The sequence below is a fragment of the Nyctereutes procyonoides genome, unplaced genomic scaffold (assembly GCF_905146905.1).
Source record: "Nyctereutes procyonoides isolate TBG_1078 unplaced genomic scaffold, NYPRO_anot_genome, whole genome shotgun sequence".
In the NCBI taxonomy this organism is placed as follows: Eukaryota; Metazoa; Chordata; class Mammalia; order Carnivora; family Canidae; genus Nyctereutes; species Nyctereutes procyonoides.
Window position 1 is genome coordinate 71,984,716 of NW_026575051.1, and position 17,047 is coordinate 72,001,762.

At 44.8% G+C, this 17,047-nt stretch overlaps 1 protein-coding gene across 1 annotated transcript; it reads right to left on the bottom strand.

Annotated features, from left to right (window-relative positions):
* Positions 1–10,481: 10,481 nt before the first annotated feature.
* On the bottom strand, positions 10,482–13,898 carry TSPYL1 (TSPY like 1). The gene has a single exon (XM_055329765.1). It carries the CDS (start codon positions 13,762–13,764, stop codon positions 12,583–12,585), a length of 1,182 nt encoding a protein of 393 aa, XP_055185740.1. The 5' UTR covers positions 13,765–13,898; the 3' UTR covers positions 10,482–12,582.
* Between the last annotated feature and the right edge of the window lie 3,149 nt (positions 13,899–17,047).

Genomic DNA, 17,047 nt, shown 5'->3' on the forward strand with positions numbered 1-17,047 from the left:
ATTTGTAGACCCAGTCTTACTGGAGGAGGGCAAAAGACATGGGCTGGAGTTCGTTTCTGCCTTCGTGAGCAGTGGGAATTTGGGCAAGTGGTTTAACTTTTTTTATCTCCATTTCCACATTTTATAAAATAGGAATCCTCAGGGGCACCCGGCTGGCTCAGTCAATGGAGCATGTGACTTTTGATCTCTGGGTTGTGAGTTTGAGCCCCATGTTGAGCACAGAGCCTACTTTAAAAAAAAAAAAAAATGGGAATAGTAAGCTCACCCAACCTGTCTTTACCCTCTTCTCAGAGTAACAGGTCAATATTGTAATGTAGGTGACCCTTCTCCGTAAGTTGCTTTCCTCCTTCCTCTCCCCCGTTTCCATCTTTCCTTTTTTTCTTCTTTAAAATGTATTTCATGGACCATTACAGCCAAAAGATACTGAATTTTCAAACAATTTCCCCTACTAAATTACCCTTAACATATGGAAGGAGTTCTGTCCCTATGACTAAATGAGTCACCACTCCAGGGCTCCAAAGCCCAGAATTAAGTTGAGCAGCAACAGAAGCATTCGATGGAAACTTTTATCTTCCTCACACAGGACAAAGGCATCTTTAGCAGACAGAGCCTGTGTGTCCAGGCCCACACAAAATTGGCATTTCCAGTAGAAAGCCGTCCTGCTTTTTGAGAAAGCAATGGCTGAAGAACAACTTCCTTCACATTCAAAGAGGATGCTGGGCTAATTGAATTTCTTAAAGGTATGAGTCAAGGATGGATCTGGCTTTGGCACCAATGTAGTGTGAAGTTTCATGTGGTAGCCATGAAAATGCACCTTCCAGCCTTCCTAATACAAGGAGAGTAATTGTTCAAGGGCCTGAATGCTGCACCCTGAAATCTCTAGTCTCCTTTGCATTCCGGCCATACCTCCTATGAGCCCTCCAGCCAATGGCTGAGTGTGGCTAGGGTACGAAGGCAAAACCATTCCTAGAGGATGTGGGACTCAGCCAACAGCTGACTCTGGTTGCCTCAAGGACTCCCTGGTGGCCTTGCTGAATCTTCCTTGGATGGCACAGGAGTCTAGGACACTTCCACCCAACTTTCTCTTGCTCCCCTTTTCACTCAGTCAGATTTGTTTTCTGGACAGATGGCTCTCCTGTCTTTTTTTTCTGGCTCTCTCCCCATCTCACTCACATGGTCATTTTCCCCTAATAAGACCTTTGTATATTTAATCCCAGCTTGACTTCTGCTTTTCAGAGGATCCAGAATAACATGTTTAATAGATCATTTAAACCCCTTAGTTTCAATTTTTTTTTATCTTGCGAATTGGGAGTCGGGAGACAGAATAGCTGGAAGTGGGGAAAGACTTAGTGCAATAAAAAGAAGTCATGCCTGCATTAAATGACATGATGAGGGGGGGCCCTGGGTGACTCAGCGGTTTAGCACCTGCCTTCAGCCCAGGGCATGACCTTGGGGTCCCAGGATTGAGTCCCACGTCAGGCTCCCTGCAAGGAGGCTGTTTCTTCCTCTGCCTGTGTCTCTGCCTCTCTCTGTGTATCTCATGAATAAATAAATAAAATCTTTAAAAAAAAAATGACATGATATAGTAGTTAGATGGCTGTACCTTAGAATCACTAGTTCCTTACATATTTTGGAGATTAACCTTTTCAGATATATGATTTGCAAATGTTTTCTCCCATTCTGTAGGTTCCTTTTTACTCTGTTGATTGTTGGTAACACAAAAATTGTAAATGTTTGAAAGTTTTGCGTCAGAATTTGATTAGCATTTGTTTTCATTCTTAGTGCTAGATAATGGTGTATCTTACAGTGTTTTACAGTAGATGAAATAAATTGCTTTCAAAAAATAGTGTTTAAAACACTGCAGGAAGAAAGGAGGGCCTGGCTTGCTCATTTGGTAGAGCATATGACTCTTTTTTGTTTCAAGTTTTTTTTTTTTTTTTTTTTAAGATTTTATTTATTCATCAGAGAGAGAGAGAAAGAGAGACACAGGCAGAGGGAGAAGCAGGCTCCATGCAGGGAGCCCGACATGGGTCGATCCTGGGACTCCAGGATCAGCCCTGGACTGAAGGTGGCGCTAAACTGCTGAGCCACCCAGGCTGCCCTGTTGCAAGTTTTTATTTAAATTCCAGTTAGTTAACACAGAGTGTAATACTGGTTTTAGGAATAGAATTTAGTGATTTATCACTTACGTATAGCAGCCAGGAGCATGTGACTCTTGAGTCATCCCCAAGTCGGGGGTGGAGCTTACTTAAAAAACAATAAATAACAGTGCAAAATATTTTTATATGTAAAATGGTATTAGGTTCTAGGCTTAAATACTAGATTTTGTCATCTATATATTTAGCACTGGATGATTAATCTGTATGGGACACTGTCCCTCACATTGCAGGATATCTAGCTTCCCTAATGTCCCTAATGAATACCAGTAATACCTGTATTCATTGTAAAAAAAAAAACCAAAATAACTGCCAGACTTCCCAAACACCATTGGGAGAAGCCCACATATACCTTGAGAGTCAGGTTTGTAAATGTTTGTGACTACGATACGGTATTCTCGTTCCTGGTCACTAGAGGGAGGAAGTCGTCTCTACCACAGACCTAGGTCACCGCGTACTGGACCATCTCAACACAGCCCTTTATTGTGCTAAGGGAAGTTAGAGCTTAGCCTGGTGAAGAGGATGACAATGAAGTTTCAAGTGCTGTTCTAAGTTATCACCCAGTTGACTCAAGCCTCCATAACACATTCTCTACATTTCACAGTGATACACTGAGTTCTGTGCCGTTCGGCAGCCGAATTCCAGAAGGATATAAAACATTTGAACTACTTTGGCTAATTCTGTTCTTTTTTTTTTTTTTTTAAGATTATAGTTACTTATCTGACAGAGCATGTGTGTACATGCGGGCTGGGAGGCAGAAGGAGAGGGACCAAGCAGACTCCCCGCTGAGCAGGGGCTCCATCCCAGGCAGTAAGAAACCTCTGCCTGGGTCTCTGCCTCTCTCTCTTGTGTCTCTCGTGAATAAATAAAATCTTAAAAAAAGAGATGAAGCAGGAGCAGCAATAGGGTTTAGGGCAGATGATCCCCAAACATTAGCACGTATCACAATCACCTGTAGTGCTGGTTAAAATACAGTTGCTAGATTCCACTCAGGTTAGATTCCACAGGGCAGTAATGGGGTTCTCAAGATTGCATTTCTAACAAGATTTAAGTGAACCTCACGCTGCTGGTCTGGGGACCACCCTTTGCAACCTACGACATTAGGGTAATGGAGAGTAGTAGGTTGAAGCTGAAGAGTCAGAGAAAAAAGGTCCAAATAAGATCAGAGAATCGTCATGTAGCATCTGAACGTGCAGAAGTGAAAAGGGAAACCCAGCAAGAATGTTGAGTATATCAGCACTACCTATGGTTATATGTCCTGAGCAGATCAACATCTTCAGTGATGAGAGGATAACAGAACTTCTTAGCTTGTAAATTAAGGAAATCTCTAGAGAGCAACTTCTACCTAGAATTGAAGGAGGAAAGTAACCAAAGGAAAAAAAGTATTTCCAAAATTGGGATTATAAATGAAATTATACAGCAAGAAGAAGAACTTGCAAACAGAGTCAGCAGCTTTTTGTTTTTAAAGATTTATTCACGTGAGAGAGAGCGTGGTGGGGGGTGGAGTCAGAGGGAGAGGCAGATTCCCTGCTGAGCAGGGAGCCCGACTGGGGCTAGACCCCAAGACGTGGAGGTCCCAACATGAGCCAAATGCAAATGCTTAACCATCTGAGCCACTCGGGCACCCCAGAGTCAACAGCTTTTATTTAAGCACAGAAGAAAAGTCAAAATAGTGGAAATGGGCAAATAGAATTCCAATTTTTGAATTCATGACAGTATTTTTAAATTTATGGTTATAATTTACATTCACTAAAATGCATGACTCTTAATTGTACAACTTGACAGGTTTTAACAAATGGGTACGTCTGTGTTATCATCGCCCAAATCAAGATAATGGTGCCTCACTATCACCCCTGAAAGTTTGCTCATGCTTCTTTCCAGTTACTCTACAGCCCTGAGGCAACCATTCTTTGGATTTCTATCACCATGGTTAAGTTTCCCAAACCACTGAACTTCACATATATGGAGTTATGTAGTATGTACTCTTTTTTATTGACTGATAGCACACAGCGAGGTGGGGGGCAGAGGGAGAAAATTTTAAGCAGACTCCGCACTAGGGGTGGACCCAAGTTTGGGGTTCAATCTCACAACCCTGAGACCATGACCTGAGCCAAACTCAAGAGTCAAACACTTAACGGACTGAGCCACCCAGGCGCCCCTAGAATGTACTCTCTTCTCTGGCATCCTTCACTTAAAGTTTTTGAGGAATCCCTGGGTGGCTCAGCGGTTTGGCGCCACCTTCAGCCCGGGGCGTGATCCTGGGGTCCCGGGATGGAGTCCTGCGTCGGGCTCCCTGCATGGAGCCTGCTTCTCCCTCTGCCTGTGTCTCTCATGAATAAATAAATAAAATATTTTTAAAAAATAATAAATAAAAATGTTTTTGAGATGCATCCATGTTGTTACATGATCAGTAGTTTGTTCCTTCTTGTTGCTGAGTCATGTGCCGTTTATGAATACATCATGATGTACACATTCACCTTTGGTAGACCTTGATTTGATACTAGCTTTCAACTATGACAAAACTGCTATGAACATTCTTATGCTGCAAATAAATTATACTTTAATAAAGAAAACAATGACAAATCCCAAAAACAAAAGAATATCTATTTTTAGTAACATCTTTGGTCACTTAAATGACCAAAGAAAGGGCTACCACACAACAGTGAGGTGGTAGGGATCACATATTTATCACTCAACGTTAGCTACTATCGATATGATCAAGAAAATGTAAATGGATTCAAACTGGGTAAGTACACGGACTAGAAAGCAAGTGGAGAACATACTCATTTCCCAATACTAAGCTGCCGTGCTAGAATCCGACTCTGAAGCTTAAAGAAATGAAGACTTGGAAATGAAGTTACTACGAGGTCAGAAGACATGCATAGGCTTAACGTGAATCAGTTAATGGCTTAACGTCCATTCAGTTGCTGTGGCTGGTTCTGCAATGCAAACCTCTGCTCGATTAGTAGACATCATCCTCCAGAAATGTGTGCTGTAATAAAGCCCTTAATGAGAAGACCCATATTTCTAGAACTTTGTAGAGGAGTACATGAATCTGAAGATTCTATGTATGTGGTCAATTTGGGGTAATGTCCCAACTGGGTCTATCTAGAACTGTAGGAAATAACATCACTGGCAACTCTTCACCATAATATGTGCTTCCTACTTACTTCCTAAAGTCTCCAGTTACAGAACAATCTTTTAAATATGAGTATTATTGTTACCTTGATAGAAGTTGACCAAAATTATTAATTATTCCTTTATCTGTGTACTTTTGTATTTTCTATTTTTTTTTAATTTTTTTTTATTTATTTATGACAGTCACAGAGAGAGAGAGGGGGGCAGAGAGAGAAGCAGGCTCCATGCACCGGGAGCCCGACGTGGGACTCGATCCCGGGTCTCCAGGATCGCGCCCTGGGCCAAAGGCAGGCGCCAAACCGCTGCGCCACCCAGGGATCCCTGTATTTTCTATTTTTGGTGACTGATAAAAATAAGCTATATAACATTTTAAATATTTCTCCAACTTTTTGTTCAGAAAAATTTCAGACCACAGTTGAAGTAATATTAAAATATTAATACTGCCGTTAAAAAAAAAAGACTCTCAACTATGTAAAAATATTACTAAGAAGTTGTTCCCTTTTTCGACAAGGGAAATTGAAAGTACATCAGGTACGGACTGCATCTAGGAGGAATTGGCACACTTTCTAATCCCTCAGCCTAAAGGGGACATCATTCCTCATTTATAAAGAGGTACCAACTTTGTTTGCTGATGCCTGAGGACAAAGTTAAACTGAGGGTGGGAGTGAGGAGAATAGGTGGATCCATATTACAGAAAGATCCTAAAGAGGCTGTGTTACTCTGAAAGGAAGCTTCCTGGGAGAACTTAAGCAATGACCTGGCTACAGACCAGATTTGCAAATGACATGAAATTAGGGATGTAAAATTACTCATTAGGAGTAATTGATCATCCAAACACAAATAATTAAAGTAAATTTAATTTAATAAAAATTAATATAGATACATGTAAAGTGTTGGACACAAACTTCAATGAAGTAGAACATAAAGGAACCTAATTCAGCATCACGTGAATACCTCAAAATTTAACGGTTTGGGCAGCCCCGGTGGCTCAGAAGTTTAGCACTGCCTTTCGCCCAGGATGTGATCCTGGAGACCTGGGATCAAGACCCATGTCGGGCTCCCTGCGTGGAGCCTGCTTCTCCCTCTGCCTGTGCCTCTCTCTCTCTCTGTCTCTCATGAAGAAATAAACTCTTTAAAAAAAAAATTAAGGGTTTGGTAAAACTTAATCTTACTAGACGTGGAAAGGGTAATATTGCTGCCCCAAAAGCTAATGTTCTCACAAGATCCGTTTAAGGAAATACACTTTGTAAAGTATAGGTGGTAAGAATTCCGATCTTACTTTGGATGTTACTTTGTTCGGTTCAGGGCACTTGACTTTAGGAAAAACACTGACATAATGAATCCTGTTTATTAGCATACACCATGGATGAGGAACATTGAAGGATTTTTTTATCTAGCCAAGTTTGTGGTGATGGTGGTGGAGGGGGCAGGGAGCTGTTAGGAGGACGGGATTATCTGGGATGATCTTTAAGGACTTAACTCTGTGGAACCAGGGTAATTACATTCTGCAAGACTGCATGGGTCAAAAAATATGGGTGCTGAGAGCCTGCTTGGCAATAGCTGGATGTTACAAGGCAGGGCATTTCTAAGTAAATTTAACAAAACTGGGAAGGGAGTAAGGTTCCCTCACTTGAGGAGTCCAAGGAAAGGTTATCCATGGTTCTCAAATCTGTACCTTTGTATCTAATTCAACTGGTTTGAGCGTAGAGCCTAGATAGCAGAATTTTTTCAAAACTCACCAGCTATTTTTTTTTAAAAAGACTTTATTTATTTATGAGAGAGAGGGCAGGGGAGGAGCAGAGGGAGAGTAACAAGTAGACTGTGCTGAGCATGGAGTCTGACGTGGGGCCTGATCTCAGGACCCGGAGATCATGACCTGACCCGAAACCAAGAGTCAGATGCTTAACCAACTGAGCCACCCAGGTGCCACACTCGCCAGCTATTAATAATGGGCAGTTGGGTTTGAGAAATACTAGGCTAGATAACTATGTAAATTAAATGTGAAATTAAAATGGAGAGGAAGGTAAATGGAAATTAACATTTAATATTACATGCCAGCCATTGTCCTTGGCATTTTCACACTCTGACCTTAGCACAGTGCCTGGCACCTAGTAAACTCTCAAATGTGTTTTCTACAACCTTATAATGGCATTCTCTAAATAATCCTGGGAGATTATTAGTTTATAATACAGGTATCGTCATCCCTGTATTGTGGACAAGGAAACCACAGCTCAGAAAAGGTATTTATTTCGGCTAATGCGTTAGGTAGTAGACTGTAAAACTGTGACTTAATCCCAATTTAAAGCTAGTGTGCCCTGGTCTCTGACCGGCTCACTCAGTAGAGCGTGCATCTCTTGATCTCAAAGAGTTTTAAGTTCCAGCCCCATGTTGGGTACAGAAATTACTAATAAAATCTTTAAATAAATAAAATAAAGCTAGCGTGTCTTCCCTGTCTCTTCAGGCCACTAATAAGACATGTTGGTATTTGTAAAAATTAGCAGCTTAAGTGGCCCTTTTTAATAGAACACTTCTTCCTGACCTATTCTCAAAAAACATTACATTAAATGCAAATCATGAAAAAGTGAAAGCCAAAAAGTAGACATTTTCCTAACGTGGCCTGTCAGGCCTGCAGAAGCTCCCCTGCAAGTCTGGAGAACCCCAGAGGGCAGAGGAAATGGATTAGAGTGGCCCTTCAGAGCTCAAACAAAGCCCTTCAAGCAAACATGCAGAAAGCACTGCTCACAAGTACATCACATCCACAATCCAGGACTTCAGCTCTCTGCTGGGGGGGGGGGGGGGGGGAGGTTGGCCCTGAAGGGACAGGCCCGATCTTCTCTGGCACCTTTGCTGAAGAGGAAACATTCAAGGAAAGATACCTCAGTGAGACAGAGAGTTCCTCAAGAGCAAGGACAACCTTAATAACCAAGGCGAAATAATAATTGCTGCAAGACTGCACTGCAAGGCCACACTACTTTTCAAAAATAAAATATACTTCAAGTGGTAAGCATTGAATTGACAATGAAATGCTAGATTCAGATTTTTTTCTGGTGTCTGGCCAATTGTTAAATTTTAGAGCCTATGCTAACACACACAAAATGGTAATTTGATGACTGAAATTTTCTTTTCTGAGCTTCATGTACTATTATAAACCAAATATACATTAAAATTTATTCTAGAAAAACATGAAGATACAGGTTCTAAATATTGTTAAGAGACTCCTTTAAATAACCAATATAATAACGATCAGGGCCAATTTGGGACCCAGATATACTTATATCCATAATTTTACACATTATGTTTTCCAAAGTATTGAGTATGTTGTCTTAGGTACTCAAGGAGAAGCTGTTAAGAGACCTTCCATTTGTAGCCTTTTTTTATCCATTGGCCTCTAGCTATACATTACCCATCTTAAATTTTAGCTAGATAACCCTTGTCTTAAAGTCACAAAAAAATTCATAGGGAGAAAGTTTAATACTCATGTGTATTTTATACACTCCGAGATATTCAAGAAGCCTAAAACCATGCTGTGCGATGTAATTTAAAATTTACCAGTAGCCACAAAAAATGGTAAATATTTTTTAGTATTAATCAGTATATCAACAGCATTATTTCAATATGTAATCAATATACAAAATTAAGGTATTTTACATTTTTTCCCATACTAAGTCTTTGAAATTCAGTGTGTATTTTATACTTATACAGCAGATCTCAATTTGGACTAGACATATTTTAAGTGCTTCGTAGCCACTGGTGGCTAATGGTTACCGTACTGGAAGCACATGTCTAGAGTCTAACTCTCTTCTATCTCCAGTGTAAGTCACCTTAAAATATACAAAAACCAAGCACATAGAAGTTGATCCAAAGTTACGTAATGCTCTGGTAAAATGGCAAGGGAGATTTTAAATGTATAGGGTTTAGACTTTTCTAATCACTTAAACAAAAAATTTGCTTTTAAGGGCTTTGTAAGATTTTTTACACCAATTTTACAAGTGCCTTGAAAACCATCTTTTGGGACACCTGGGTGACTCAGTGGTTGAGCATCTGCGGTTGAGCGTCTGCCTTCAGCTCAGAGAGTGACCCCGGAGTCCTGGGATCAAGTCTCACATTGCGCAGGGAGCCATCTTCTCCCTCTGCCTGTGTCTCTGCCTCTCTCTCTCATGAATAAATAAATAAAATGTTTAAAAAAAAAAGAAAAAAGAAAAAAACATCTTCTTCCCATTACCTCATCAAGTCTTTCTGGGTACTAGGATATTTTGTTCTTTTTTTCCATTTGAGTTGTTCACTTTGTCATTCAGTATCTGGTAACAACTATGTGCAAAACATGCTAGAAGCAGTGAGAGACACAAAGGATATCCCATCATCTCTTTGCCTTCACAAACTTCCAAACTAGCTAGAAAGGGAAAGAGTGAAAAACCTGTAAAAATGTATTTGCATTTTTTACTGTATCACCGTTCCCCAATTCTTTAACAATAAAAGGAATGACTTTATCTTCTTATTCTTGTTATCTTCCCAAGGCCTGACAAAATGCCTTATTGATAAATATTTGTGGAATTCACTGTTCATGAATTATATATTATTTTCTGGAACAGGAGTCCCTGTAAGTACACCAAGTACTTGAAAAGACATTTCTAAAATAAATAAATAGAATAGAATAGGACAAGACATTTCATCTTCTTTAAGGGGAACAGAAAAACTGGAAGGCAGACAAATTATCTCTCAGGCCTTGAAAAATCTGACACAACAGAAGGCAGGGAGGTTTGAAGAAAACAATAAACAAGTTTTTACAGCTGAGAAAGTATGATAGAAGAATTTGCAACTTATGATAGAAACTGCTTATTAAATGAGCAAGTGAATAAAAAAAAAAAGAACTGAATGACCTTAGAATATCACTTAACAGAGACAGAAATGGAAGCTTTAAGGAATTAAAGTGGTGGTGCTACACAAGCTATATGGAAAAAAAGTGACATCATGAGTAAGCACTTATAATTGTTAACATTTTAAAGCCAAACCCGTAGCAACAACCCTCCCAACCTTGCAAGGTACAGCAGTGTGCCCTAGTTTCTTACTTTTGTAAGAATGTCTTAATGTCTGTTTAGCTATGTTTAGAACTTTAATAATCCTATAATCTGTTGTTATTGTGAACAATTACTTCATGCATTATTTGTGGGCAGAGTGAAGAATAAGAAATCTAGCAGAGTAACATGCTTTTATTTTACAACAACACATATAAGGAAAAACAAATATGCCAATGGTACATTTCCAGTTTGACAGAGCAGTCTCACAAAGTATATTTAGGAAAAAAGACACATCAATTACTAAGTTGTTACCAGGGTAAATGATCAAGTAAGACACTCAAACCAAACATCTCTTGTAGGTTATTTTTTCCATGAAGACAATTCCCAGTCTTCAGAATCTGACAAAACCAACTTATTCAAATTATATTTCTAAGGATACAGTTTAAACAGAAACAAGAAGTCAAAAAATCTCATTTTCATGTAAATCTCTGTATCTTACCAGAAAGTAAAATTGTTATTTTTTCAACCATTCCCAATTGAAAGCAAAAAGAAAGCCCGTACAGCTCAAATTTCCCCAGTAAGCAGAAAGTCATTTTACTAAACACTAGAGAAATAACAACACAGTATTAATCTTCTGCATAAATTAAATCAAATGAAAACAAGAGAAGGCACTCAAAGTTGCTTTGTTTCTTTAAAGAACTCTTATCTACGCAATACATTTAACACTCCCAATCTCCTTCCATTCTCCCATGAAAATCCTGAGAAAGGGATGCCTGGGTGGCTCAGCGGTTGAGCATCTGCCTGCGGCTCAGGTCATGATCCCACGGTCTCGGATCAAGTCCCACATCAGGCTCCCCGCAGGGAGCCTGCTTCTCCCTCTGCCTCTGTCTATGCCCCCCCCCTCTCTGTGTGTGTCTCATGAATAAATAAAAATCTTTAAAAAAAAGAAAAAGAAAATCCTGAGAAAAAGTGTTTCTCCTCCCATTACTACTGACAGAAAAAAACCTCTAATTTGAAGGCTCTGTCAGCCAGTCTTACTTAATCTTAGCCCAATTTTTATCTTGCTCATTTTTGACTGTGGTCTTCTGTTTCCCTCGCACAGGTTACCCATCAAAACTACTACTTCCATCCACCACGTACTAGGTATCCTTTTTCCTTTCATTTAGATGTGTCTCCCTTTAAGCCCTCTAGGTGTCGCTGAAGGGGGCTGAGGGTTGGGAAGAGAGCAGAGGGAAGAGCTTCCAGCGGACTATTTTACAGGACACCTGTCCCTAGATAATGAAGAGCTAAAGCCAAATTAAAAGGCTTGCTTTTGCAGATGCTTTTGAAATATAACTTTTTTTTTTCCTAAAGAGACAGGAGACAGATGGAGGAAAAGTGTACAGCCATCCTGGCATTTAATCACATTCAGGGTAAGGAGAAGAGGCACAAGAGGTATACCTAGGTGTTGTGTGAATTTAATAGTTGAGGCTGAGAAAGCCTGGTACTTAGAATGGACATCATCATCCTTGCTCCTGCCACGAGAATAAGGTCTAACTTGTCACTTTAACCACTAGCTTGACATTGTTCTAGATCATGAAAGTGGAGGGAAGAGGGGCTGAGGAATCAAGGAGTTCTTTCGGGGGGAGGAACAGAAGGGTCTTTTGTATGCTGGCAGGAACCCTGGGTCCACCAGCAGTTCTAGGGGTTCCTGTTGACCAGAAACAGCATAATGGGGCCAACAATAATCTGCAAGGTATTCCCCAGTAGGTCGCAGCCCAAGGTGGGCGGGCATGGCCAGTAGTGGGCAGTAGGAGGTGACCACAGGTGCAAGAAGAGCAGTGGAGTCGCATAAATCAGAGACCAAGTGGCGCGTCTGGCGCGTCGCTGCCCCCTCCGCCCCACAAGTGTGCATAGGCTCCATGCCTGCACTACAGAGCAAGGTGGGTAGAATGAGCTCCTAGGCAAAGCTAGAATTCCAGACGGTCAAGAGCCAGACCAAAGGCCCTGGAAACAAACGGTCCATGCAGCGCGCAAAAGGGAATGCAAGTTACAGCATCATTTGCTTGGCTGAGGAGCGACGGGAATCATGGCCACGCAGCGCGACGGCCAGTGGAAAGGACGGAGGGCGGCCTTCAAAGTCCCAGTCTTAGGTTGCGAAAACTCAATGTCCGGAGGAAAAAGGTCGTGGCGACGTCAGGAAGGCCTGTGCTTGGCCGTGTGTGTCGGCCAAGCACAGGCCCAGCAGGAGCCGGCAGGGGGCCTCGGCACACTTCCACGTGCCACGGCAGAGCTCAGCCGGACTGGAATCCGAAGGGCCTGGGGATCTCTACGGGCTCTCTGATCGGGCGACGCCTGGCCCTGCGGACTCCTTCGCGCAGCAGGTAATACTGCAGTGGATTCGGCCACAGATCCTCCTTGATGATCTCAGCGATCTTGTCGGCCTCTGGGAGGCTGTGGTCTGAAAACCAGGTGAAGAAACTGCAGACGACGTCTTGGCTCCTGCGAATGAAGGACTGGGGCTCGCGGCCGCGGCGCCAGGCGATGGGCGTGGACAGAGACACCACGCGGCCAGAGGCCCTCACCTCATACTCCTTGACGAGGAGCTTGTTTCTGAAGTAGGGGTTTCTTCGGAAGAAGAACTTGAATTTGCAGCCGGCCCTGGGGTGTCTGAGCTCCTTCACCTCCAGACTGGTCACGTATCTCAGCATCTCTGCGTCCCGGCCGCGGATCATGGGCGCCAGCTGCGGGTGGTTGCGGAAGGCCGTGGCCCAGAAGCCCGGGATGTTCTGGATGATGTAGTTTCTCCTCTCCAGGTAGTGGCGACGCATCCGCCCAAACTTATGCTCCAGCTGCTGGAAGGCCCTGTCGGCCTGCGCGTTCACCGTGTCCAGCTCCAGCTGGATGGCTTCCAGGGGGTTCATGCGCGCATCCGGGCTCGAGCGTCGGGGCCCCGCGGCCGCCCCGGCACCCTCCCGCCCGGCCAGCTCTTCCTCTCGCTGCGGGTCTGTCTCCATCCTGGGCCGCTCCTCCTCCTCCTCCTCCTCCTCCTCCGCCGCCGCCGCCGCCGCCGCCGCCGCCGAAGCGAGGCCCTCGCGGGCCGGCAGCTCCGGGGCCGTCTCCTCGGCCCGCACGTCCGACGCCCCCGGAGGGCCCCCCCGGCCCGGCCCGCGCGCCCCGGCGCTCCCACACCCATTTTCCAGGCCGCCGTCCGTCGCCACCGACACCCGCGCCGCTGCCAGGCCTTCGCTAGGGGGCGGGGCCTCCGCCCGCCCCGCTCCGGTCGCTACGGAACCGCGACGCCCGCCGCCTCCCACCGGGGCTGGGGGGCCGCTGTCCGCGGGGGCGGGGGCGGGGGCGGGGGCGGAGGCGGCGGGGGCTCCCCGCTCCTCCGAGAGCCCAGGCGGGGCGGGCGCGGCTGCGGCTGCGGGCCCGTCTGCCGCCGCCGGCCCCGCCGTCACCCCGGGCTCCGCCATCACCTGTGACGACGCCTCGGCTTCCTCACGGAGCCGCCTCACGGAGCTTCCTCACGGAGTCTCGTCACGGAGCCTCGTCACGGAGTCGCCTCACGGAGCCTCGTCACGGAGCCTCTCACGGAGCCGCGTCACGGAGCCTCCGTCACGGAGCCTCGTCACGGACTGCCGCGGGTCCGGCTCCCCGCGGGCGCGGTCGGGAGTCGGGAGGCTGCAGGCTCGGGGGAAGGGGCCCCGCCGCCCTGTCAGGCCGCTCCGGTCACGAGCAGCCCGCCCAACCACGGGCGGACGTAGGCGCTCCTCACCGCAACCGCCCCCCGCCCCCCGCCCCCCGCCGGCGTCTGGGGCGCCCGCCCACCCGTCCGCTCGCGAGCGCCTCCGCGCGGTTGACGTCAGGGCCGCAGATCTCGCGAGAGCGCACGGATGCGGCGGGCGGCGCGCGCGGCTGCGGCCTCGGCGGCTCCGGGGTGCCCCGAGCTCGGCGCGGCGCTGCCCCCCGGAAGCGTGTGGTGCCGGCGTTGCGGTGTATTTTCCGGGCGGGAAGGTAGTTTTTCCCTTAAGGAAGAATCTTTGCATGAAGAAGGAACTCCCGGATTTCAGTCGACGCCAAGTCTCATGTGCTCAGGAAGTTATTTTGTCACGTAGGGAAAAAAGGAAGGTTGCTGTTTTCCACAGATACAGTAGTATTCCTTGTGGCTACTGATTGGGGAAGTTTTTCCTTATCTTTTTGAACCTAAAGTCTTAAGAAGAATATGTGTCTCTCCCACATGACACAGTTCTCTTGCTGTCTAGAACGTTCTCTTTTTAGGCAGATACTGTTCATCCTCTGAGACACTTGTCATAAAACTATCTTGCTGTAGGATGTGCTAGACATTTTAGTTTTTTAAGATTTCTAATCTATTTATTCATGAGAGACACAGAGAGAGGCAGAGACACAAGCAGACTCCATGCAGGGAGCCCGATGCGGGACTCGATCCCAGGACCACGACCTGGGCTGAGGGCAGGTCCCAAACCGCTGAGCCCCCCAGGCGTCGCAACATTTTAGTTCTTATAAAGAACTCTGCTATGACTTTGATTTTACTCACTGGGGAACTGAGGCAAAGAGACACTGGGCCACTTAACTCAAAATGACATAATAGTCAACCTGGGGCACCTGGGAGGCTCAGTTGGTTAAGTATCTGACTCTTGATTTTGGCTCAGGTCATGGTCTGGGGTCATGGGGCTCTGTAATCAGCGTGGAGTCTGCTTGAGATTCTCTCTTGCTCTCCCTCTGCCCCTCTCCGATTCGTGCTCTCTCTCTAAACAAATAGGGGTACCTGGGAGGCTCAGTGGTTGAGCATCTGCCTTGGGCTCAGGGTGTGACCCCAGGGTCCTGGGATCGAGTCCCATATCGGGCTCTCCGTGGGGAGCCGGCTTCTCCCTCTGCCCGTCTCGGAAATAAAATCTTTATAAATAAATAAAAACTTTTTTTTTTAATTTTTTTATTTATTTATGATAGTCACAGAGAGAGAGCGAGGCGCAGAGACATAGGCAGAGGGAGAGGGAGAAGCAGGCTCCATGCACCGGGAGCCCGACGTGGGATTCGATCCCGGGTCTCCAGGATCACGCCCTGGGCCAAAGGCAGGTGCCAAACTGCTGCGCCACCCAGGGATCCCTAAATAAAAACTTTTTTTAAAAAAAGGTAGATCCTGGGATCCCTGGGTGGCGCAGCGGTTTAGCGCCTGCCTTTCGCCCAGGGCGCGATCCTGGAGACCCGGGATCGAATCCCACATCGGGCTCCCGGTGCATGGAGCCTGCTTCTCCATCTGCATGTGTCTCTGCCTCTCTCTCTGTCTCTCTGTGACTATCGTAAATAAATAAAAAAATTTAAAAAAAAAAAAAAAAAAAAAAAAAAAAGGTAGATCCGGGATTCCCAGGTGGCGCAGCGGTTTGGCACCGCCTTCAGCCCAGGGCCTGATCCTGCAGACCCGGGATCGAGTCCCGCGTCAGGCTCCCTGCAGGGAGCCTGCTTCTCCCTCTGCCTGTGTCTCTGCCTCTCTCTTTCTGTGTGTCTATCATGAATAAATAAATAAAATCTTAAAAAAAAAGGTAGATCCATGATCTGAATCAAGTAGTTTAATTCAAGAGCTTGTGTTCTCTGTACAAAATGTAAAGTTACACCCTAAAAAACATAAAACTATCCTCACTTAACGTCAAATTATTACACAATTATCTCCCTCCTATCCACTTCCCTCTCTACAAGCATATTAATATTTGTTAGGAAAGCGCACCAGGATTTTCTTTGTTTAGAGGAAAATCAGTTATTCCTACTACCTAAATTCAGTATTTTGTAAACCCTATCAGACCTGTTATCACCTTTTTATAGCATGCATTTTCTGAAATAGTCTTTACTTTTTAAAAATTTATTATTTTTTTATTCATGAGAGACACAGACAGGCAGTGACACAGGCAGAGGGAGAAGCTCCACTAAGGGAGCCCGATGCAGGACTCCATCCTGCGACCCTAGGATCACACCCTGAGCAGAAGGCAGACACTCAACCACTGAGCCATCCAGGCATTCCAAGTCTTTATTTTCTTGATATGAAATTCTTGGATAATATAACCCACCTACACACATTAATAAAAAATAAATAAAATGATTCTGATAGAGAAGAGTAACTTATAATAGTGTCTGTTTCAACATGTAAAGGCATTAACATGCCCACATTATAAGAAATGACAAAGTAGTTAGAAAGTTACACCTATTGGTATAATCACAATGGATGGAGACTAATACAGGTAGGTTTTACTTGTGACTCAGATACCCTGAGTAGCATTCTTCATGGTGACCAAATCTCGGCTAAGCTTTGGAAAAGAAAAAGGAAGAGGTCCCCTAGATACATTTCTGTTATCAGAATGTGTCCTCTAAGCACTATCAGCCAGGTGTCAGTCATGACATCGTTGTTAGTGCCTGAGCACGTTGGGAACTTGGTGGTGGTTACTGATTTCATTCCAGACAAACCTCGTTTTTTAAAGATATTTTATTTATTCATGAGAGACACTGAGAAAGAGGCAGAAACACAGGCAGATTGAGAAGCAGGCTCCATGCAGGGAGCCCGATGTGGGACTCGACCCCAGGACTCCAGGATCATGCCCCGGGCCGAAGGCAGGCGCACTTAATTGCTGAGCTACCCAGGAGTCTCCTGGACAAACTTTAAAGAACATCTGAAGAAGGGATACAGCCTGTAATTTGAAAATTTTCCATCAAGATCTTTGGAAAAGATCTTTGAAAAAGTGCCAACATCAA